Raw genomic sequence first — 23,167 nt, forward strand, 5'->3', positions numbered from 1 at the left:
ATCACCAACAACAACATTGTTTTTCTCTTCTTTTTTTCTTTGCGCGTTTGACCAAAAAAAATGAAAATGAAAATCGAAATAAAACCAAAACCAATTACAAACAAACCAAACAATAAAAATAAATATATATAAATTTAAACAAAAAAAAAAAAAACCAAACAAAACAAAACCAAAATATCAAAAATGCAAATCGTTTTGCCGTATTATAAAACCCAATTCAATCGATTGCCACAAATCGTCATCGATCATCGTCTAGGCTCAAAAGCCTGGCATATGCGGCTAACATTCGAGCGCCTGTCCGGCGGCTGCAACCTGCATCGCTGCAAGCTGTGCGGCAAGGTCGTCACGCATATACGGAATCACTACCATGTCCATTTCCCTGGCCGCTTCGAGTGTCCACTGTGCCGTGCCACCTATACGCGAAGCGACAACTTGCGCACACATTGCAAGTTCAAGCATCCCATGTATAATCCGGATACGCGAAAATTCGACAACCTGATGTCGGCTGGCTCCTCGGTGGGCGGGGGGCGGCATCCACGCCCACGGCCACACAATTGGCAGCAGCTTCACAGGCAGCAATAGCAGCGGCAGCAGCAGCAGCAGCATTCAATGCAGCACAACAGCAGCAGCAGCAGCAACAACAGCAGCAACAGCATCATCAGCAGCAGCAACAATCACAGCAGCAATCACCGCAATCCCAACAACAGCAACAACTACAACAACATGCCCACGCCTTGGCCCAGCAACATATGTTGCATCAACAATTGCAGCCACAGCATCATCATCAGCAGCAGCAACATAATGCAACAAGTGAATGATATAGCCAGTACATGGGCTGGAATTATGGCGCCTGGCGCCATGAGGAGATGTCCATAAAGCATCAGCAGCAGCAACAGCAGCCGCCACCGCCGCCGCCGCATTTTGCCAGCAACTATCAGCCGCATCAACAACAACATCATCAACAACAACGCAAGCCCTTTAATTTCTATGCACGCGACTACTACTACCGGCAGCAACATCAGCAACATCAGCAGCATCAACAGCAACAGGCATCATTTAGCAATGGCAACATCATGAGGCCGAGGCAAACACAAACCATTGTCATTGATGAGAGTGACAATGAATTGGATGAAGATCCACGTGGCATGGCCAATCTTCATCATTATATGGCCCAATTGAAACACGTTGCCCTGGAACAAATGTGCAATAGCAACAGCAATAATACAACAAATGCCAATCAAATGGACGCTACTACAACTACTACAGCAACTACAACTAATACTAATACTAACATTAATAATAATAATAATAACGATAACGCTAATAATAACAATAACAATAATAATAATAATAATAATGATGACGATGATCTACTTGATCATGACGATGATGAATGATGATTAACACATTTAGAAACCACACAAAAAGGCAGCAGGCGTGTGTGCACACCACCATAAACCGATTTGATACTCAAAAGAAAGCAAACAAAAACTAAAACTATAACGTTGAAGTTCGTTCTATATCTATCTAGCTATGTATCTATCTATCTATCTATCTATCCATCAGCAGAATTAAGTGAAAAAAAGTAATCTTTTAAATGTTGACCATGCATTGCAAAATATTATGGTAAGCCAAATTTATTTGTCAATTAACTCTAAATAGGGGATAAAGGTTAATGCATTACGAATACATATATATATACATATATACATAGATACACAGAGATCCCAAGATCGAGAAGAGCTGAAAAAAAAAAAACGAGATTCAAGGTTTCAACTAGAATCGCATCGATGTTGTAGTTTTAATTGTAAACAGGGTTTCCCCTCTTATCCATTAACCGCCAACACAAATTTTGAACTAAACAGTTTTGAATCGAAAAAGCATTCACTAAGCGAAAAGTCAAATATATTAATAATCAATTTATAGAATAAATTAAATATTCCTTTACTTCATTCAAAAACAAAACTAACAAAGAAGAAAAAAAAAAAAAAACATAAATATTTGTGCCAAGAAAAAACAGAAAATTGGTGTTAACTTAAAATTTGGCTGCACATTTTTCTAGCACCTGTTTGTTGTTGCATTTTTAAAATACACACTTACGCACACACACACACACACATACCCACCCCCAACACACACACAGAGAGAGATTAACCTAAACTCTATTTGATTTGAGAGAGAGAGTCAACTAAAATGGAAGACATATTCTTTATAAGGCATAACATTTTCAAACATTGTAAAATAATATAATAACATTAAAAGTAAAAAGCGTTTAAAAAACAAATTACATCATACACACACACACACACACAACAATAACTAAATCAATTTGTTGATTACTTGGAAGACATGCATCGTAGTTAATACAAATTAACACAATCATTAAACAAGAAAATTAAAAAGAAGAAAACAGACACACAAAATCTAATCTAATGTTAATTCATGATACAAAGACAGTTTAACAACTTAAATGAAAGTAAGAGGTCAAATAGTATTCATTTCATAATCAAATTTTCTGAATCTAAAGTTCCCTTTCTCAAAAATAGTCATTGAACATTCAGATTAAATCATCTGGACCTCAGATTTATTCATTTAACACAATTTAAAATCGAGTGATGTCAAAATCTTATAAAATTTCTTATCATAGTCTCTTTGGAGTCTTTTATCTGAGTCATCAATGAGCTCATCTTCTGATCATAAACCAAGTTAACCAAGGCAAGATTTCTCTTAATGATTAGCTAATGGCCTGATCTTTTCGAGTCATCTTAGATGGCGAATGGGTCTTACATTTTGTTATTTTACTGTAGAAATATCAGATTCTGATCATTGAGTGAACTTTTAATCTTAATCAACATGAGGGCCCAAAAATGACTCTGTTGACAGAATCTTTGAAATTCCAGGTAGGAAATAAGGAAAAGAAAGGAGTTTTAAGAAGAGAAGGATAATACACTTTCCTTTAGAAAAGGATTCATTTATGCCTTAACCCAACACCATCAGTCATAGCATTAACTTGCCGATTTGTAAGGAATCGAATCATTAACTTGCCCCATTAAGCTCAATTGGTTGCTATTCTGTCTTTGTATTATAATGTTAATTTATTTATAGTTAAATGAGTGAATGAATATGAATGCACTTTGATTTGTTTCGATTCAATTCGATTCGATTCTCTGTATTATGTACACACACACACACAGATCAAACAATTTGACTAAACTCTATATATAAACGATCTTTAACTATCCCTTTAACTCTCACACACACACACTTACGTTTATTCTGTGGCTTGCATGTGTGTGTGTTTGTGTGTGTGTGTGTGTGAAAGGATATGAAAATTGTTGTCATTGGACCACAGGGTGCTAGTGTATTTATTTTTATTTTCGTCTTTTTAGCTATTTTTTCTCTATTCTTTGGAGTTGTTAATTTTGCAATTAAATATTAATTAATATTGATTTCATTATATTTTGTTTAACCAACTGTATATAAGTTATATATTCAATTAGGTTACATATCCTACATACATATACATATAGATATGGATAATTTTTCAAATTGTTGTTGTATATATTTGCGCACATGAATTGCCGAAACAGGAATAAGGAGAGGAGAAATAATAATAATCGTTTATTATTAATATTTATTTGTTCTTACTTTTTAACATAACATATACATACATGCATACATACATACATACATATGTATGTGTATATATTTTTACTATACATGCTACATCCAATACTGCCCCCAACTTAATGTTTGTTTAATTTTAACGTTAAAACGAAATTTATCTTTTATATCATGTGATAACTATAGTAAAACTAAAACTAAACAAATCAAAAACATAAAAAACTAAAAAAAAAAAAAAAAAAACAACATTACAAAATGAAATTATATTATTTAATTTGTGTGGTATGCAAAAATGGTGCTAAATCCAAATATATGTATACAAAAACAAACCACAATTTACATGTATATTCTAAATAAAGAATACAATACAAGATCCGATCACACACACACACACACACACACCAACACACACACACAGCTTTTGAACGTATCGTATGTGCAATATGGACTAGTTTTTGGTTTAAGTTGAAAAGGATCTGAGAAAAAGTAGATGGAAAATCGTGTTCGATCGGATCATCGAGCATATATATATGTATTTATTGTGTTCTTTATACTAAACACTAATAAATGTTAGCATATCACAACTATCAAATCAAATATAGATACATCTATCTAAAAATAGTTAGATTAAATTGAAAGCAAAACACACAAAGAAGAGAGACAACTTTTCGCTACAATTTCTGTGTCTAATTCAAAAACAAAAACCACAAATTTAAATGTAATCAAATCTTGAAGAAAAACAATCACACAAAGAGTTAAAAAGGGTGTGGCTAGGACATGGCATCAATCAGTAACTTTTACTTTCTGACTTAAAAATCCATTTAGACTATTAAATTTGTTAATATTATCTAGTATAATAATTACCCTTCCCACCGCAAATATAATCTCTCTCTCTCTCTCTTTAAATCTTTGACTTTTGAAGTCATTTGAAATAAAATTTTGTCACGAATTTATGCCCTAATGAAAAGGGTCAAGTTCTTAGCCACACCTCTACACACACACACACACACAATCACACCACAGACTCACATACATGTATTTATTTCAAAATATTTGTCAAATTTTCATTTTAACTTTTTTTTTATTAATTTTTTTGTTTAAGTTTTCCTTCCGTTTTTGTTTTTTCTTACAATTTCTGTTTAAACGAAAAGTTGATATTGTTTTTTTTTTAATATTCTAAATATTTGAAAATGTGCTAAATAGTTAAATTTTCAATATTTTAAACATTAGTTTAAATTTCATAATTATAGATTTTAATTGTGTATTAAATAATAAAAAAAAAAAAAAAACAAAAAACAAAAATGCAATACAAACTATTTTTAATTGTCTATTTATAAAAAGAGTAAAGAGAAGAGTTTTAGTTAAAAAAAAAAGAAATAAAATTAATTTAATTTAAGAGCTAAGCAAATTGAGAAGCATCAAAACCATCAAATACTTGCAGCATTTGTTACAATTTTTATATATATATATTATATATTATATAAAATAAATAATATTATATTATATTTTAAAGGATTTTTTAATAAACATTCTTGAAAAGAATTACTAAACTCAAAAAAATGAAAAATAAAAACAAAAAATATATAAAAAAAGCATAATGAGAACGAAAGGACAATTAATTAATTAATTACAACAACAACAACAACAACAAAATTGCAAATCTAATCTAATAAATTTTTGATGGAAAAAGAAACAAAAAACAATTACAACAACAACAACAACTCGTACTACGACTACAAAAAAAACTACAAAATGGTGATCCACTTTATTTGCTTTTATTTCTTCTTTGAACTTTGTGCCGTTTTTTTGAATTGTGCTTCCCAAAGATCTTTGCTATATATACACACACACACACACATCTAGGAATGTGTCAGAGGGTGCCCCATAGAAGTACACACACACACACACTTACATACACACACACACCTCTGCATTTTATTTACTTTTATTATTGTTGTTCATGAGATCAAGATCAAATCTTCAACTCTCGGCCCAATTTCCTGTTTTTTTTCCTTTTTTTTTTAAACTTATTATATAAATTATTATTTATATTATTATATGATTTACTTTAGATGACATTTTAAATGGTTTTAAGTTTAGTTAGTTAAAGAAAAATGATTAAAATAACTAAAAAAAAAAAAAGAAAAGACTAAGATTTTTCGCACAAATCAGTTACACCCAAAAAAAAAAAAAAAAAAAAAAAAAAACAAAGGATAAATATGAAATTATTAAGTTATAGGAAAATATTGTACAACCTTTTTGTCCTTAATACACTTCACAAGACACAAGCAAGAATAAATCGTTGATATATAAGTATTTATACAGATATTTATATATGTGTCCGCTCAAAAAGTTATCAATATTCAAGATTTTTGATCATTTTCATTTCTAATCTTTCCCTTAAACTGTGAACTTCTTAATTATAGTATTAAAAATACTTAGTCCTATATAATATTCAATCCAAAAAGAAACCCCTGTGAAATGTATTCAAACTTTGGCTCAGTCAAAGTTAATTTCAGGACATAAGTTTTCATTTCTGTGACCTTAAAAAGGAATATGATAATATATGTGTGTGTATATGTATCGTCATATTATTAAAGTACAAATATTTTATGTATGTAAAACCTAAACCATAATTTGTTGCCGCTGATTGTGACTAATTTTTTATTGTTTATTGCCGTTAAACTTCTTGGAAAAACAGAAAGAACAAAAAAGAGTCAAATGTATCTATTGAAGAAGAAGTTCAGGGCAAATACGAAATGAAGAAATTGAAGAAATTTTATATCATTCCCTTCCGATATCGTTTAGTTAATATTTAGTTTATTTATTATTTCATCAACTTGGAAACTTTTGAATATTTGCACGTTTTTGGAATGTGAGGGGAACAGCAACCAAAAAAAAAAAAAAGAATTAAAACATTTATTTTTATTATTATTATTTTTATGTTGTCTTTTAAGTTGCTTGATTCTTCGTAGACTATATAAAAATGTATATATATATATATATATATATTATGTATATATATATACACTCTACAGTCTTATATTTTAGTTAGTTGAACTTAGTTTTTAGTTTGTTATGCCACAATTTAGTTTTTTTTTTCGCCTTTTTCTATTTGATTTTGCTCACAAAGACAAAAAGAATTTGAAACTATTCTATTATTATTATTATTATTGTTTTTTTTTACCATATGTCTCTTTATCTCACTCTATCTTTCTATCTCTCTCTCTCTCTCTCTCTCTCTATCTCTCTCCCCCCTTTCTCTCTGTCTATCATACCAAAATTTAAAATCAATACAATCAAAAAAAAAAAAAAAAAAAAAAAATTACCAAAACCAAAAACAAAAAAAAAAAACCGATCTATTTTCCTGGGCTGATTTTCGTCCCGCTCGACGGGCTGTTTGTGTGTCTGTTCTTCTCTTTCTCGTTCCCAACCACCAACCAACCACCACACAGGCAGCGCAGTACGTCACCATCTATCGACACCGCTTTCGACCTCATCATCGGCCTCGCCGCCACCGCCCCCGTATATGCATCTGTCCGCCGCCCTGAAGAGTGAATATCATCATTCATTGCATTATATACGCGCCGCTGGCAATGGTCATAATAATGCATCCGCCGGAGGAGCCGCAGGTACACCGCCTGGCCATCACCTTGGCTACAATCAATCGCAGTCGGGCGCAACTGGTCCGGGTGCAGGAGGCACAACCCCCACCGGGGCAGCCGGCGGTGGTGCCGTCGGACACAATTCACATCACACCATGTCCTATCACAATATGTTTACGCCGTCCCGCGATCCTGGCACAATGTGGCGCTGCCGGTCCTGCGGCAAGGAGGTCACCAATCGTTGGCATCACTTTCACTCGCACACCGCCCAGCGTTCCATGTGCCCCTATTGTCCGGCCACCTACAGTCGCATCGATACGTTGCGGTCACATTTGAGGGTCAAGCATCCGGATCGATTGTTAAAACTGAATTCAAGCATATAAGGGCATGCAATGGGCCCATCATTGGCGGCCTACAACACCAACAGCAACATCAGCAACTATCAGCGGCAACATCAGCAGCAGCAACAGCAACAGCAGCGGCAACATAACTACTACAACTACAACTACAACAACAATTACAACTACAGCCACAACAACTACAACTTTAGTTATCTAGAACGTTTTGTAAAGCGCTGAACTAGTTTTTTCTCCATTTTTTGTTCTCTCTTTTTTTTTTTTTTTGCATTTATTTATCAAGCAATAACCCAAAATAGTTGAAAACGAAGATGCTACAACAAAAAAACACTAACAAAATGATAGAAAATGAAGACGAAGAAGAAGATCCAAGAAATCTACCACCCATATAATATTATATATAATATAATATATAAACAAAAAACAAAACAAGAAAACCTTCAAGAAACTCTACTTTTAATTAACAGAAATGAATGAAAAACCAAACACAAAAAAAAAAAGAGAAAATAATTAAAATTTATTATAATAATAGTTTTTAACTCTTTTAATAATAATGTGCAAAAGGATTGTCGCAGATCTTTTTAAACAATTTATAGACAGTAAAAACAAAAGTTATATATAATATATATATATATATCAGTCATAAAACTACATCAACTAGGGAAATGGTTTCACTTGCAGGGCCCTGAACTATGTATGAAAAAAAAAGTAGCAGAAAACAACAACAACAACAACAAAGAAAACACACACACAATTTTACAATGTAAAAGTTACTTTAAACAAAAAAAAAAAAAAAATGAAAGAAAGAAAGAAATGCAATTGCAACAGCAGCCACAACTTAAATGGTTTCCATATAAAAAATATTGTTGTTGTTCTTGTTTCCTACTGTAGTTGTTAAACATCTACAAGAACTACAACAACAACAACAGCAACAACTACAACTACTACTACTACAAGCATACATACATACATACTACTATTACTACTACTATTAGTACTCATATTATGTCACATTAGTGTACTTTTTTGTGTTAGTTATTAATTATAATTTTTAATAATTAATTTTGTTCGCTAAAACATACGAGTTCAACCAAAAAAACAAAAAACAAGAAAAAACAAACAAAAAAAAAAAACAACTCGAAACCAACTACAAAGAAATTTTGATATACCTCAAATGCATTTCAGTTTATTATATTACATTTTACTACTTATATATAAATATATTTTAATTAAATTGTTGGATTGCTTAATTTGTAAAACTACCTACTACCTATATACATACATACATACATATACATATGTATATATATATATATATATTTGTGTATTTGTATATTTTGTAACTACCTACCAACTTACCATATAGCAAATAGTTATTCAATGTGTTTTCTTGAACCATTTTCAAACCACCTCATTTAATGTTTTTGTTAAAACATGTGTTTTTTTTATTATTTTTTAACTTCTAAGTTGGCTTATATTTATATGGTTAAAGTTAAATGTTTAATTTTAGTAACAACAACAACTACAACTACAAACTAAACTTAACTTCGGGACATCGAAGTTTTTTTTTACCCTTGCAGTTCTCAGGGTAATTATTATTTTAAGGAAGTCTTTAATAGAGTTATAGTTCCGATCAAGAAAGCAATATCGAATTTACTTGATATATAGCTCTCTTAAAACCACAACACAAAGAGAAGAAACAAAAAGCTGGAGCCTCTGATATCTCATTTCGCTGCATTTGGTTGTAATTCGCAACTAGTTTTAGCCTTGATTGCGATTCTGAGATGCTGACGTAAACTAAAATAATCTGCTTCATAAGATTGATTTATTGTTTTTCTTTTCTTTTTGAGTTTTTATTCCGTTCCATTGCAATTTGTGGAGGCTATTTTGATATATTCCTAGTAGATTTTGGCCTTAGAAGCTTCTTGATATTTCGTTTAGGAAACTATTTTACATTAATCCCCATAAAGACCTTGCAAGGGTATAGAAAATCAGTAACAAAAATTGTCCACACCACACACAAGCACCGCCAGATATTGGATATATATATATATATATATATATATATATACAATTCACATCAGAATCAAAGAAAAACCAACAAACAAACAAACAAACAAATAAAATCTATAACTAATAAATAGAAATGATTTTTTCTAATGTCCGCTCAATTGGCTTTTAAAATTTCATTTAAAATTGAGGCAAATTTATATATACATAAATTACCTCCTATATAATTAATAAATAATTTAATTTTAAACATTTTGTGATAAGCAAAATTTTACCATTTGGCATACAAAACAAACAACAACAAAAAAAAAGTTATCAAATATGGAAGAAGAAAAAAAAGGAAAGAATAAAAAATTTTTAATGTGATATTTTCGGCACAAACTTTACATCAAAAAAACAAAAAACTTATAAAAAGAATAAAAAAAGGAAATTATGATAAATGAATAGAAGAAGAAGAAGAAGAAGGAGAAACGAAATATTATAAAAGTAAATGGCAAAATTTTTAATCAGTTGCGCTTAACTTTTATTTTTTTTTGTTTCGGCTTATTTATTTAGATTAGATTTTCTGTATTTTCGTTTATAATTTTTCAAAATTGTTATATTTCGGTCCAAAGCACAAAATGTATAAAATTATTATTAACTTAGATTAAATGCAATCAAATTTTAACAAAAATTTTTACCATCTCTTTTTACGTTTATTCGTTTGTTTTTTATTTTAAGTTATTATTATGTACGCATGTGTGTGTGTGTGTGTGTGTGTGTATGTATATATATGGAGTTCCTAACTCTGTATATATAATTATACATATATATATATATATATATATTCTGTTTAAAAAACACTTTAAACAATAAATAATCACACCAACAGCAGCAACAACAGCAACAACAACATAAATTTTAAGGCAAAAATCATCACTATACACAGATTTATGTACCAAAAATGTAATAAATATGAAATTATAAAAGAAAAAAACTTAAAAAAAACACAAAAAACAACAACAAATCCACCAGAACAAAATGAAAAAAATTGCAGAAAACGACGAGAAACGGAAAGGAGAAATGAATGATAGAAAAAGGAATCCTTTAACAAAAGAGCGCTGTCCTTTTTACATCCATACAACATTTAACAATATGAACATATTTTTATACATATACAAAGAAGCATACCTACATACATACATACATACATAATCCTTATAAACAGTTAGATAATCGGATTAGATATATGTAAATATCACATATCTGATCAAGGGTTTTATCTGGGCAAAAGGGGGCGCGGCAATGGTTTCCAAAAACAAAAACATCAGCAGCAACAACAACAACAACAACATAGCTCAAAACAACAACAATTGCCACAACTAAAAGTTATGAAATTAAGTGTTTTATACTTACATCTTAAATAAATAAATCAAAATATATATATAGTATATATATGTATGTTTAGGCAATATATATATATATATTTTATTCCTGCTCTACACTTAAATATTTTGACAACTAAATATTAAAGTGTATAACTCATAAAACAAAATAACAAGAAAGAAAAAAATACAATTTTTGTCGTCTACTATCCAAGTTTAAAGAACTCAAATACATATATATATATTTATGTATATTGTATTTCAAATTTACTCAAATTAAATCAATATATAATTCACTAGCAGCATTTAAATGTCAAAATAAAACCAAATAAAATTTATGATTATTATTATTATTATTATGAACAATAATAGTTTGTATCTACATGTCTAAGTATGGGGCCCCGACGATAATTGACATTCGATTTATTATTCTTCTCGATTTCTCCCTTTGCCCCACCAAAACAAAAATCCCAACCACATTTTCTTGTTAGAAGCACAATTCAAATGGTATTTAAGTTCAAGGTGTATTTTTTTTTTAAATTAATTTTTTGGGAGTCAGTTTTAGTCTTTCAGCCACTTTAAGATAGTAAGTATGGAGCGGATCCACCCCCCACCTGGATAATGTCGATGTATTGAAGTTTATGAAATCAACACATATAATTTTTATTTTTAATGCAAATGAAATATTAATGTACTTAATTTATAATTGAAAAACTTTAGGAATGCTTGTGTTGGATGGATTCTTTTTGTTTTCGTTACCATGATAAACAAATTTCCTGATAATGCCTGATCATATAGCTAAACCAATCGGAAGTATTGGAAAATGGAGAAAAACTTTCTAAATAAAAAAATATGTAATTCAATTTTATTAAAAAATCTTTGAAAATAAAGTATGTTAAACTCTGAAATTTTAAATATTTAACCTGTTGTTATTATTTTGGAATCAAAATAAGTAGAAGAAAATAGGGTAAGTAGTCTTTTAACTAAAACTTAATCAAGTCTGTTATACACTGTAATTAATTTATAGCTTATGACATAGCTATCGTCCGCTTTTAATTTCAAAATTTTCAAAATATGAAAACCAAAAACAAAAAACTTATTCCTCTTATTGGTGGATTGACAACCTGTAGACGAGGTTCGAGATGTAACTAAGAATCTAATTACTTACTTAAATAATCTGCAGAAGTTGAAATGTACCAGTCAGGAATGGGAATAGTATGTAGTTGTCGCGTATGTTGTAATAACTAGTAATGTTGATAGGTAACTAAATGATAATAATAATTAATAACAAAAAAAAAATAATATATACAGCTGAAGCGCTTCAAAGAAATAAAGTTCCCGCGATTTCCCGCGAGTTGCCGCGAATTTCGCTCAGCCCTGGTAATTTCGCAGCGAATTTTTCTAAGGCGAATTCACTCACAGTTCTACGTTGGCACGGTGGCGACATCTACAATTTGCAGCGCCACTAATCGATTGTCATGCACAGTGGCGCCAAATACGAGTTGCGCGCATATTTGAGCGCACGCTCTCTTTTTTAAGCGCTCTTTCTCTCTTAAGTAAAAATCTATCGTTTATCGGAGAAGGTTCGCAAAAGCAGGGCAAAAAGCAAAGCAAAAAAGCAAAATACGCGGGAAGTGAAGATACTTTTTCATTAAATTAATACGCAAAACTAAACAATTAATTAAAATTAAATAACAATTAACATAAACAGCGTAAGTAAAAAAAGTGTTGTGCGGTTTACCAAAAATTGTTTGCATAAATTTGTGAAATATGCATATGAGTGAGCGTGTGTGTGTGTGTGTATGCGATTGTGTATATGCCAGTGTTTGTGTCTGTGTGTGTGTGTGAAATAGGGAAAGAGAGAGAAAATCTATCTTTTCGCTACGCATTTCACCCCTCAGATTGAAAGCGCGGCGTTAGAAACTTCAGGGTCATTGGTAAGCTGTGTCGCGGCAGCAGCAGCAGCGTCGCTCCCACTTTACTTACACTACATTTGCACCACCAAGCTGCAAACCGCTGCAGTTTTCTTTCGTCACCCCCGCCCCCGCTTCAATTGTCTCGTCTCGCCACTCAACCCTTAGCGACTCCCCCCACACACACACACACACACGTACAGAGACAGACACACACATCGCGCGCACTGCAATTGTCGCCATCCACTGACCCGTTTTTGCGTATTCATTGATCTTCTACTGCTGCTGCTGCCGCCTCTTCATGTTGTGTATCTGTTGTCTGTGTACACAGGTAAAACCGGCTAAGTTGAATGTGAACGACCCCCGAAATAACCCTCGAAGATTTTGATGGAATTGGCGGTGCTGACGAGTTAAAAGTGAAATTGCCTTAGAACGATGGAAATATACCTATAATAATAGTTCAACTTGAATGGGTTATCACTGTAGTAGGCAGGCACTTCTCTCTATTCTTCTTCTTTTGTTATTCTTTGCTTTGCTTTCGTCTTTTCGTTCTTTGTTTATATTTATCTATATTTTGTTTTCCTTTTAGATTGTTGTTTTTTTCTTGTTGAGGGTGATTATTTAATAAAAGAGAGTGTTAGAGAGAGTAGGAGAATATGTTTATTTGTTGAGTCAGGGCGCTGACATCGAAATACCCTAAAAAACAAGTAAATTTGTAACTAATTTATTCGCAAATTCAATTTAACTCAAGAAAGCATCGACTTTTCGATTATTTGAAACATTATTTGTTTAAATGATTTATGGAATCAAAATAGAGTTATTCTATGCTTTGTAGATCGTTTGCTAAAACTTAGAAATTTTGACCAACTAAGCATACCCCTTTTTCACATTGTCTAAGATGTTTTGTGTCTGATCTTTCACTAAAAAACATTAATCAAATACCCATACATTTTATGGGGGCACTTAAATCTTTCTAGATATCTATAGATATATGCACATAAACAAATCTAAAAGTTAATGAAACGAATTCGATTTTCAATTTAAAGTGCTGAACAATCATTAAAAATATCTTTGCATTAATAATGCGATTTAACGAATTAACAATAACATTAGTTAGTTGTGCCTTTAATTGTTTAAGAGCTTTTTAGAAAGCAATTGATATCATTTTTAAGACTTTCCAAATTACGATCGAGAGATCAATTGAATTATTTTTTAACCATGTAGCAAAGTTATACAAATTTCGTTGTCTCTATGATAAAATAGAAAAGATTTCATCTTAATTGATAAGTAATTCTTATATAGTATATGCATAAATCATGGGTGTTAATACTTAAATCTTAAATCCACATCACATTGCTCACATTTCACCAGCACTTAGTTCATAAATATCAATAAATAAATCGACCCGGTAAAAAATAAATAAATAGTTGCGAACGATCCCAGTTTCTCTTACTTGCTCTCCCTGTCTCTCTCTCTCGTCTCGCTTCTCTACGTATTAATGATCTTAAAAGATCTATATATCTAAATATTAGGAGCGGTGTTTCCTCAAATCAGTTGAATTTTAGCGGTCGCTTCGAGCACACGAGAGAAATAAACTAGAGGCAAACAAACAAAAACTCGGACAGTTGGAAAATCTTGTGTGGAAATGCGTGGATTTTATTTTTAGAACTCGTGCCGTTTACCAAAAGGAAATGTTCAAAAACGAAATATCTAAAAACTGCCAATATTAATAGCAATTTGAAAACGGGCCGTCAAAAAAGGAAAAATAAAAATTAAAAACATTAAACTGTTGATTGATAAATTAATACAACGAAGCAAAAAGATCGCCAAAGATTTAGACATTTGAATATAAACAATTGTTTGGCTTTTCAATTTGCAATTATATAACTATGTAATTAAATTTTTTTGAAAGCTCAAGAGACAGCAAACAGACAGTCGGAGGGAAAAGCAAATATAAATATCCGGAAAATATACATATACATACACACATATGAAAAAGGAATAAAAAACTATGACTAACAAATTTCAGAGACGTTGCTCACCACAAACAGCGGCAGCAGCAGCAGCCGCCAATGGTTTGGGTGGTGGTGCATCAAATGTCTCCTCGACGCCCAGTAATCAGCCGCGTAAGCGTGTGAAACGCTGCTGCCGCAACTTTGTCACCTTTATGTGCACACAGGTGGGCGTGGGAGCCCTAATTGTGATATATGCCATCTGTGGTGCATTTGCCTTTCAGTACATTGAGAAAGAGTTTGTGGACGACACGCCGAATCAGGTGAAACTGTTGCGTGACGATTGTTCCCAACTATTGTGGAACATTACCGAGAATCTCAATTTGATTGACAAACCCGCCTGGGTCAATGCCACGAATGATGCATTGCGCATCTATCAAATCCAAATCGCTAGTATCATTAAGGATGGCGGCTATGTGGGACGTACACCAAAGGAAATTTGGAGTTTCCCGGCGGCTTTAATGTTCTGCTTATCGGTTATCACGATGATTGGCTATGGCAACATGGTGCCACGTACCCCATGGGGCAAAGGATTCACCGTGATCTATGCCACATTTGGTATACCCCTGTATATATTGTATTTCCTTAATATGGGAAGAGTTTTGGCGCGTTCATTTAAGTTTGTATACCGCTCCATGCACGATTGCACCCAGGAGGGGAACTACGATCGACGCCTGGAGGCCTTGGAGAATGGAGTAGGCGGCGGCGGCGGCAGTTTGGGTGCCTTGACGTTGCGTAAAAAGATTATAGTGCCATCGACAGCCTGTCTGTGGGTGATTATGTTCTACATACTCACTGGAACCATTATGTTTGCCAATTGGGAGAAATGGAGCTTCTTGAATAGCTTCTACTTCTGCATGACATCGCTCTGCAAGATTGGCTTTGGTGACTTTGTCCCGGGTGCTTCGTTGACAACAGCAGCCGAAGTCACGGCTGCCACGGAAAAGTTACGCGAGGAAATTAAATTTGATGCCAAGGAGCTGGCCGAATTGCACTCTCTTGCAGCCGATCAGCATTCAAAATTGGCCATCAATTTCATTTACATGCTCCTTGGCATGGGCCTGGTGGCCATGTGCCGTAATCTAATGCGCGAAGAGGTCCGTGTCAAGCTCAAGGAGATGAAAGAGGATGCTAAGCTGTGTATGGATGATACACGATTGCGTTTCGTGGGTTGCTGTGGTGCTGGACCACAAGATCGCTACGACAAACGCCGCTACTACGAATAACAAAAAACCCCCCCCAAAAAAAAAAATTGCTAGAGGAGTGTGCTGGAACTCTGTGTGATTGCTGTGGATGATTGCGCTGTTGTTTTGCTTTGAGAGAAAAGTATGAGCCCAAACAAAAACCACATTTCGCTCAAAATTGAATGATTTTACTCCTTAAAGTGTAAAGAAGTTGAAAAAACCATCTATTAATATTGGTTTCTCATCTTTTCTTTTTTTCTTTAGCTCACCATTGATCAATTTTTGCAACTGCAAGAGCGGATACGTAACTTCGAGGGCATGCTTGGCGGCGGCAGCGGGGAGCGTTTATGCACGCCAAGCACTTCGGCCGGTCCGTTTCGCATCTTCTCCGTGGCCGGTTTTCCGAATCGTGCCAATGACATTGTCTATTGTCCGCCAATTGTGCGGCAACAGTCGCAACATGTGGAGGATTCGACAGCCATTATATATTTTGGTGGCGATGTCCAAGACTTTCCGGAGAGCATGGAAACGAATCGTGATAGTCGCGGCTATATGAAGTATAATTTAGAAAATTCAGCCATATTGCTGCGTGAGGCGTTTCCACGGTCCCACATAATTGTCATTAGGCCTGTAAGGTAAGTGCCATGCCCCACCAACATCAATACGAACTTGGCTAATTAAATCTCTCTCTCTCTCTCTTATTGCACAGAATGGAATTCAAGACATTTAGCTGCTTTGATAATTTTGTACGGGGCAATAATGCGGGTGTGCCAGATCATACGCCAATGAATCATGCCCTGCAACATTTGGAAAAGTAAGTGGTAGTAGTCGAACCGTGTTAAGCAGAATCCTTTGACCTTATACCTTTTAAAACTTATTCACAGATTACTTCAGAATTTGTCGCAACGTTTGATCTCAATACCAGAGAACGAGATATTGGATCAGGCAGCTCAGGCGGCAGCTGCAGCGGCTGCTGTGGCTGCTGCTGCTGCCGCTGCTGCTCTAACGCTTTCCAATGCCACCTCAGTTAACACAGACTCAACGTCGGCCAGCTTAACGGCAGCGTCATCGCAAGCGGCCAATGATAATAGCCAGGAAATGGATATTGATATCCTGCAGGTACAGGAAAATGTTACAGTAGATGCAGACGGTGCTGTTATATTTCCAATTGTATCGGCTGAGGCAACAACAGCAGCAGCAGCAACAACAACAACAGTTGCAGTGGAATCAATAGCAAATAATGTTGGTGCCAGTTCAGGCAATGGAAATGATGTGAATGTTACCACCAATAACCACCAGGAGTCGCACAACCAACAGCAACAGCAGCAACCAACGGCGATAAAATCCACGCCGAATCCCACCCCGACACCAGCAACAGCAGCAACAGTCACCAATAATGTGGAACATCATTTCAACAATGCCATCAACAATGGCAGCAGCAATAGTATCAACAATGAATGTGCTTCTGCTGTTCCTGTTCTGTCCACATTGCCAGCAGCTACAGCAACCACAGCATCAGCCGCCGCACAAACGCCTCGACAAGCCACATCCGATAGCAATCCATTGTGGTGGCGAGATAACTTAAATTTGGATAAATCAAAGCTGGTGCTTATTGGATTTAGCAAAGGCTGCGTCGTGCTCAATCAAGTGAGTCAAATTTGGTGTAAAAATCGCTAACATATTTTGGTTTAATGATCTCTTTGTTAAGCCTAAGAATATAAATTTACTAATCTGTTCATTTAATTTGTCTTCTCCAACAGTTTATTTACGAGTTTCATTATCTAAAAACTCTGACGCCCGATGATAGTAGCATGTGTCGACTGCTCTCACGCATAACAGATATGTATTGGCTGGATGGCGGCCATGGAGGACAGAAGAATACATGGATCACGTCGCGCAGTCTGCTGGAGACACTAACTCGCATGGGTAAGCTTGATGAAATTAAAAGTCTAACGTTGTGTTAATTTAAATTCTTAACTACAGGAATGAACATCCATGTACATCTAACACCGTATCAAGTGCAGGATGATCGCAGACCGTGGATACGTAAGGAGGAAAAACTTTTTACTGAAATGTTGCGACGTTTGAATGCGCCGATTACACGGCATTTACACTATGACAATCAGCCGGCAAATCTGATGACACATTTTGAAGTATTACAGGCATTTTGTCAGCATGTGCTTAATCAACAGCAACTCCAGCAACATCAACAGCAGCAGCAGCAGCAAACACAACAGGCAGTCGGAATAAATGAGCAGAATGCAGCAGAGGCAGCCGCTTCAATTGTTGCTATTAACAATGGTAGCAATAATTTACTAGATACCAGCGAGGAGGCAAAGTGACAGCTTCAATTGCATCCCCATCATCATAGGCGTCGTTTACATGCAATGCGAAAAGGCACTGCGGCAGCTAAACGCAAACAGTTGCAACAGTTGCGACAACATCATCAACAGCTTTTGGCATCCGATTTGTCGTTGTCATCATCGCCAACGCGTTTGGCTGCCGCATTGATATCATCGGCAGTGGCACTCAGTGCAGCATCAACTTCAGCCGCTGCAGCAGCAGCTTCAGCATCAGGATCAGCGACAATTGTAAATAGTCATCATCACAGCAGCAGTCACAGCCATAACACGCAACAACAGCGCCTTCATCACCAGCAACAACAGCAGCACTCTCACAGACACCACCATCATCATTCGCATAATCACCAATCGCACAATCATCATCAGTGTCGCTCGAAACGCAAACTACAAAAATTGTATTATACGCTTTGCCGTTAGATTTGTACACCCCCGTAATTCTAAATTTAATCTACATTTAAACTTGAAAAAGTTTTAGTTTAAGCAAATTTATTCATTAACAAAAGAAGAAAACAAGAAAGGAAAAACACATATATACACACACACACACCTTATATAGTATAGTAGATATGCCTACATATATTTATATATATATAAAGTATATATCTCAATTGCTTCTATGTATGCCTATATCGTCCAAGTCATCATTATTCTTTTTATACTCATTTTGTATATTTATATGAAAAGTATTTATTTATTCTATCTACACACACACACACACACATACAAATATGATCACATTTGGTAATTGTCAAAAAAACCTTAATATCTCGTTAGTGCAATAATATTATTTTGTATTTTATGAAAATATCATTTCAATTTTTTTTCTCTATCTATGTATACAAATAACTTCAAGCTATTTATTTATAATTTAAAGAACTTCGGATTTTATTACAATGACAACAATATCTACATATACAACACAAAAATCTCTTTAAGTATTATTTAGAGTTTAAGTTTCCCCTTAATTACACAAATACATATATAGAACTACATAAATTAAACAAACAAACAAACAACAAGGGCGTACAAATGAAACAAGCAACAACAATATACACTTTATTTTCAATAAATTGTGTGGACAATTAGTTTTATGTGTTCTCCCATCATCTCTTATTCAGATCATTCCACACAAAATGTAATGCAAATCAAACACATAACAAATGAACTATTTAATGCAATTTAAGACAGTTAATTTATATACAATAATACATATATGCATATATTGTTAATTTTGGCCCGCCAAAGTTTATATACCCTTGCAAATTTTCATAGATCGTTTAATTCAAAGGGGAAAGTTGTCTGATCTGAATACTTAATAAATTTGAAACTTTTAATGAATGTAATGTAAATTTATAGAACTGCAAATAGACTTAAACCATAAATTTCTTTCTACTTATCTTTGTAGGGATTCAATTTAAATTGAAGAAAATTAGAATAAATAAGAGTTCATATAGCTAATACTGCTGATCAAAAGTGTATATTCCTTGCTAATATCGCGACAAAGTATTTATTTATCTATAGTGCAAGGGTATAAACAAACAAGCACACATTTTCACACTTAAAGAACCCACAAAAAGGGGCTCGTTCCTTAAAACATTTATCAAACAAATCAAATAGTCACCGCTTCCGCTAAATATCCCCGAATGAAGAGCAGAGAAAAACGTTTCTTGTACCTTTTGTAGAATTTGCAGTTCAAAATTGCTTTAGAATTCAGCTTCAAATTTTTGAAACTTATATTATTTAGGCAAGCCAAAATTTAGATTACACTTGCAATAAAATTGAAACAAAGTAAGAAAAGATATGAAAGTGTGCTACAGAACAACAACAAAATATTATTAAATAGAATGTTTCCTTGTATAAATTCAAGTCTGGTAACAAAAAAAAAAAAAAAAAAAAAAAAAAAAAAAAAAAAAAAAAATGAAATAAAATTATTAAGCATATTACGTATACCAAAAAATATTCAATATTTTCCTTTTTTTTATTTCATTTCTATGCAGACTACTTAATCTAAGTTCATATAAATTACAATTTGTTTTATAGCTAGACTATGTCCTGCTGCACATTCGACTGTTGCTACGCACAACTATTGAGACATTTGGAATTTGTGGCCCACTCATCGCTTCCATCACAGCAATCGCAGACGTGATCATTAACCCTGCTGCTGTGAACATGGACATCCAGTCCACGACCCGTAATATGACGTTTTTGGTATTTGCAATAGAAGCGCCCATTGGCACATGCATTTGTGCCCGGCTCGTCGGAGCCATCCGTTTCACAATCACAGTAATTATCATTGACATGATTGAAGGGGATTTCTTTGCTGTTATCCAGACACTTGAATTTACCTTCAAAATTTGGCTTATACGCATCATAGTCAAATAGACGCGTTCCGCTGTAAATATATCAGAGTTTATGTGATTTGATTGAAGAGACGGCGAAATATCACTATTCTACTCACCGTATGATCTTAATGGCTGACTGTAGCTCATCCGCATGATCGGAATCTTGTGCATTTTGCGGTGGCGGCGTTCCTATAAAAAAGTCCACGTCAAGCTGTTTGCTGCCCAGCGACTGCATCATTTGTTTGTGCTTTTGTTTCAGCTGCTGCAACTGCTGTAGATTCCAGGGGGAGGGCAACTGATTCAGCGAGAATGCCTATATAGTTAGTTACATTATATAGTTAATTCATTTCTTAATTTAACTACACACCATTAGTACCTGGTACGTTATAAATGAGATTCCAATGAGAAAAATTAGCAGAAATAGCATTTTTGATTTCTGCTTGTAAAATGGCTTGTAATAGATATTCTCTCTTTTCACCCATGTTTTGCGCATATTTTGTTTTAGTTTTTGTCAAATAAATAACACATTAATTCAGTTTATTTACAAAATTGGTACAAGCTATTTTTCTTATTGTTAAGCATTGTTTGTTGTTGTTGGTGGAAAACAATAAGTCAAATCTTATCTACGTGTGTAGATATCGAATGGCTGGCCATCTCTAACAGACCCTATCGATGTTTTAAAATAAATCGCTTACTTTAAAATTAGTTAACTTAAAAATCTGATGAACTATCAAAAATATAGTGAAAAATGGGTAGTTATTGTCTATTTGACAAATCTCTTGCATACATTAAAAACTAGCGGCAAATGAAGTTAAAATTTTTGCAAATTTAAGATATATATTAGTTTTTTCAGTGGGGATTAGTATTTAAAATAGGTTTAAAATGGGAGGTCATGAATCCAAAATAAATTAAATAATAAATGGGAGGAATGCGGTGTTGTAATTATAACTATGTGCTTGTATAGGTAAATTAAATGCAAATTCGAATTTTATACTTTCAGAGAGGCCTCATGCTTGTACACTTCAATGACATTCTCAATGATTTCCCATTGATTCTCACGGGTGAAATCCTTTACCAGTGGCTTATACCACATGGCAGATTCATCCGATTCATCTGTTAGGGGGTACTTGTATGCCATATGTTTGCATGGCCAATGAGAGGCAACCAATGGCCACATGCGTGGGCTTATATTTTAATATGTTAGCGCTGTGGTGAAAGTCTTGCAAATAGGATGCAGCAGCTTTGGCTACGGGCACCGAATTCCATACATCCGAACCCACCCAATCCTGTAAAGTCTTCATATAGTAAAGTAAGTACTGGATATACCAAGAAAATAGAAAAAAACGTAAATTTGTTAAAAAAAAAACTTAATTCAGGACATTTTCTTAGTCACCTTGTGAGCCAGATCAATGTTGAGATCAAAGCCTAGTGTGCGAGTTATTAACAATTCAGCCTGGACAATGGCATCGCGCATTGACCAGTATTCATCATTAAGATCGAGTGGAGGACTGTCACGATTCAATGTGCAATATGCCACGTTTATAACATCGCGTATCTTTACCGTATCATCGTCTTTGATTTTGCCAGCCAAATACAGCGAAGACGCGGCTATTAACTATGACGAAAGTTAATATTTAAGATTCATTCATCCATCAGTAAGGCTGTAAACTTACAAACTCATCATAATCACTCGGTTTGACCTCCTTGAAGAAACGATGAAAGACAATTGCCGCACAAGCAGCGGTAAGAGGCTTCATTTTCAATTTGGTGGCACACTCGAAAATGTAAAGTGGCACTAGACCTGACTTGCTGGATTTGCTGCAAAATATGATCAGAAATGTAAACGTGGAGTCCCCTTTAACTTTGCATTAACACCTCACCGATAATCAACTGGCTTTATATCCTGAGCCTTAGTCGATTCCACGTGTTGCTGCAGAGACATGACATCCAAAACGTTTTTCATTTTATCAACCAATAAGCCTTCTTTGTTTTCGACAATAAAATGCTTCTGCTTGTTTAGGATGGGGTCGTTGGCACTCAAATTTCGGAAATGGAATCAGCAGAGAAATCAAGTCAAAAAGTACAACAAAAAAAGTTGCAGCACGAATTTGAATGATATCGGTGGCCAGCTGCACTTGCAATTGCAACGAAAATTCGAAACAACACGATAAACCGGTTCGGTTTTTAGATTTCAGATTCGGTAAAACTTTATAAATAAAAAGTATGCGTAAGATTATTGATTATTAAAACTTTTAAAATTCGATGGGTTAATCAATTAAGACAAGTAAAACTATTTTCATACAAAATTCGACATTTTTGTTTAAAATTTATAAATATGAAATGCATCAGCTGCTTTAATTCGTTGCAAGCAGTGTTGAAAAATATGAGAATGAG

At 33.9% G+C, this 23,167-nt stretch overlaps 5 protein-coding genes and 1 pseudogene across 8 annotated transcripts in view; 4 read left to right on the plus strand and 2 right to left on the minus strand.

Moving 5' to 3' along the window:
- The window catches only part of fru (fruitless), a 142,743-nt gene extending 133,936 nt beyond the window's left edge, over positions 1-8,807 (plus strand). Inside the window, exon 8 of the mRNA XM_068298125.1 lies at positions 7,080-8,807. Within this exon, the coding sequence (XP_068154226.1) occupies positions 7,080-7,612 (533 nt within the window). The 3' untranslated portion in view covers positions 7,613-8,807. The remainder of the gene's footprint in view (positions 1-7,079) is intronic.
- Positions 176-2,422, plus strand: LOC137583197 (nuclear transcription factor Y subunit beta-like; annotated as a pseudogene).
- Positions 8,808-14,462: 5,655 nt separating the features above from the next.
- On the plus strand, positions 14,463-16,110 carry LOC137582789 (TWiK family of potassium channels protein 18). The gene has a single exon (XM_068297479.1). The coding sequence runs from the start codon at positions 14,884-14,886 to the stop codon at positions 16,108-16,110; it is 1,227 nt and encodes a 408-aa protein (XP_068153580.1). The 5' UTR covers positions 14,463-14,883.
- An 85-nt stretch (positions 16,111-16,195) lies between these two features.
- LOC137582788 (box A-binding factor) lies at positions 16,196-19,501 on the plus strand. The gene is given in 6 exon segments (XM_068297478.1): positions 16,196-16,210; positions 16,333-16,703; positions 16,778-16,882; positions 16,953-17,715; positions 17,829-17,994; positions 18,052-19,501. Coding segments are annotated over 5 exon segments (2,148 nt in total). The 5' UTR covers positions 16,196-16,210; positions 16,333-16,386; the 3' UTR covers positions 18,849-19,501.
- Positions 19,502-20,371: 870 nt separating this feature from the next.
- On the minus strand, positions 20,372-21,447 carry LOC137582367 (uncharacterized). 4 transcript variants are annotated; one of them, XM_068296880.1, is made up of 3 exons: positions 21,150-21,447; positions 20,890-21,068; positions 20,372-20,823 (listed from the first exon to the last, which is right to left on the minus strand). In XM_068296880.1, exons 1-3 carry the CDS (start codon positions 21,264-21,266, stop codon positions 20,505-20,507), a joined length of 615 nt encoding a protein of 204 aa, XP_068152981.1. In that variant the 5' UTR covers positions 21,267-21,447; the 3' UTR covers positions 20,372-20,504. The 4 variants fall into 4 exon arrangements, with proteins under 4 accessions (XP_068152981.1, XP_068152979.1, XP_068152980.1 ...); XM_068296878.1 differs by having other exon boundaries at positions 20,890-21,086; XM_068296879.1 differs by having other exon boundaries at positions 21,141-21,447.
- Positions 21,448-21,693: 246 nt separating this feature from the next.
- Positions 21,694-23,124, minus strand: koko (cyclin-Q). Its single transcript, XM_068296875.1, is given in 5 exon segments — positions 21,694-21,896; positions 21,898-22,089; positions 22,167-22,388; positions 22,447-22,591; positions 22,654-23,124. Coding segments are annotated over 5 exon segments (777 nt in total). The 5' UTR covers positions 22,737-23,124; the 3' UTR covers positions 21,694-21,761.
- Positions 23,125-23,167: the final 43 nt, after the last annotated feature.

This window comes from Drosophila tropicalis, unplaced genomic scaffold (genome assembly GCF_018151085.1).
Source record: "Drosophila tropicalis isolate 14030-0801.00 unplaced genomic scaffold, ASM1815108v1 contig_859, whole genome shotgun sequence".
NCBI lineage: Eukaryota > Metazoa > Arthropoda > Insecta > Diptera > Drosophilidae > Drosophila > Drosophila tropicalis.